This window comes from Orycteropus afer, unplaced genomic scaffold (genome assembly GCF_000298275.1).
Source record: "Orycteropus afer afer isolate SDZICR_OR568_19922 unplaced genomic scaffold, OryAfe1.0 scaffold00176, whole genome shotgun sequence".
Taxonomy (NCBI): domain Eukaryota; kingdom Metazoa; phylum Chordata; class Mammalia; order Tubulidentata; family Orycteropodidae; genus Orycteropus; species Orycteropus afer.
The window spans coordinates 5530185-5530968 of NW_006921763.1; the positions used below are offsets into that span (position 1 = coordinate 5530185).

General features: G+C 34.9%; 1 protein-coding gene across 1 annotated transcript in view; it reads right to left on the reverse strand.

Moving 5' to 3' along the window:
• Positions 1 to 784, reverse strand: part of ATP8A1 (ATPase phospholipid transporting 8A1) — a 309537-nt gene that overhangs the window by 153582 nt on the left and 155171 nt on the right. The window contains 1 exon segment of the mRNA XM_042781818.1: positions 92 to 230. Within this exon segment, the coding sequence (XP_042637752.1) occupies positions 92 to 230 (139 nt within the window).

Sequence of the window (784 nt, forward strand, 5' to 3'; positions counted from 1 at the left end):
AAATTTTGAAATATTTCAAATCTATTTTCTAAAATATATCAACCTGTTTGTTAAAAACATCAAGATTTAAAGGTCGAATTGAGTGAATTACCAATGTTAATGGCAGTTTCTTGCTTGTCTCCGGTAAGGATCCAGATTTTGATGTCTGCTTTCATTAGTGTTTCTATGGTTTCAGGCACTTGATCTTGTAATTTATCTTCAATGGCTGTAGCTCCGAGCAGCTGAAGATTCTGAGGAAAGTAAGTGGAAAAAAATTTAAGAAAAAAATCAGTTTAGATTTGTTTTGTTAAGAACAAAAAAATTAAAGTGTTTATATGTATTTAAATCAAAGACTAAGTGATAATTCCTGGACTTCCGTGTACACTCCAACCATCCCACTGAGTTCTCTCTCTGAAGGATCCCTCACATGCATCCAGCACTGGGTCATGAGACTGAGCCTCCCTGTAGCTACCGGCCTCGCACAATTCCTCCCTAAGGTGAGAAATTAATCCCAAGGAAAGCACACATGGAAGAGAGAAAATCAAAAGTCAGTTAAAAAAGGAAGAGAAAGCTACTGCAACAAAGTGTTTAACAACAACAACAACTACTGTTAAACAACAATAAAAAAAAATCATGGAAGACCACCATAATGAAGACGCAACTTGACTGACCTGTTTGAAGAAGGGTGAAGATATAAGCTGACACAATTAAAATGAATTTGATGCAATGTCAAGAGAGATATACACATAATACAATTAGAAGTGGTGAGATAGCAATAAACAAACTGATAGCATTAGTTTCTAAA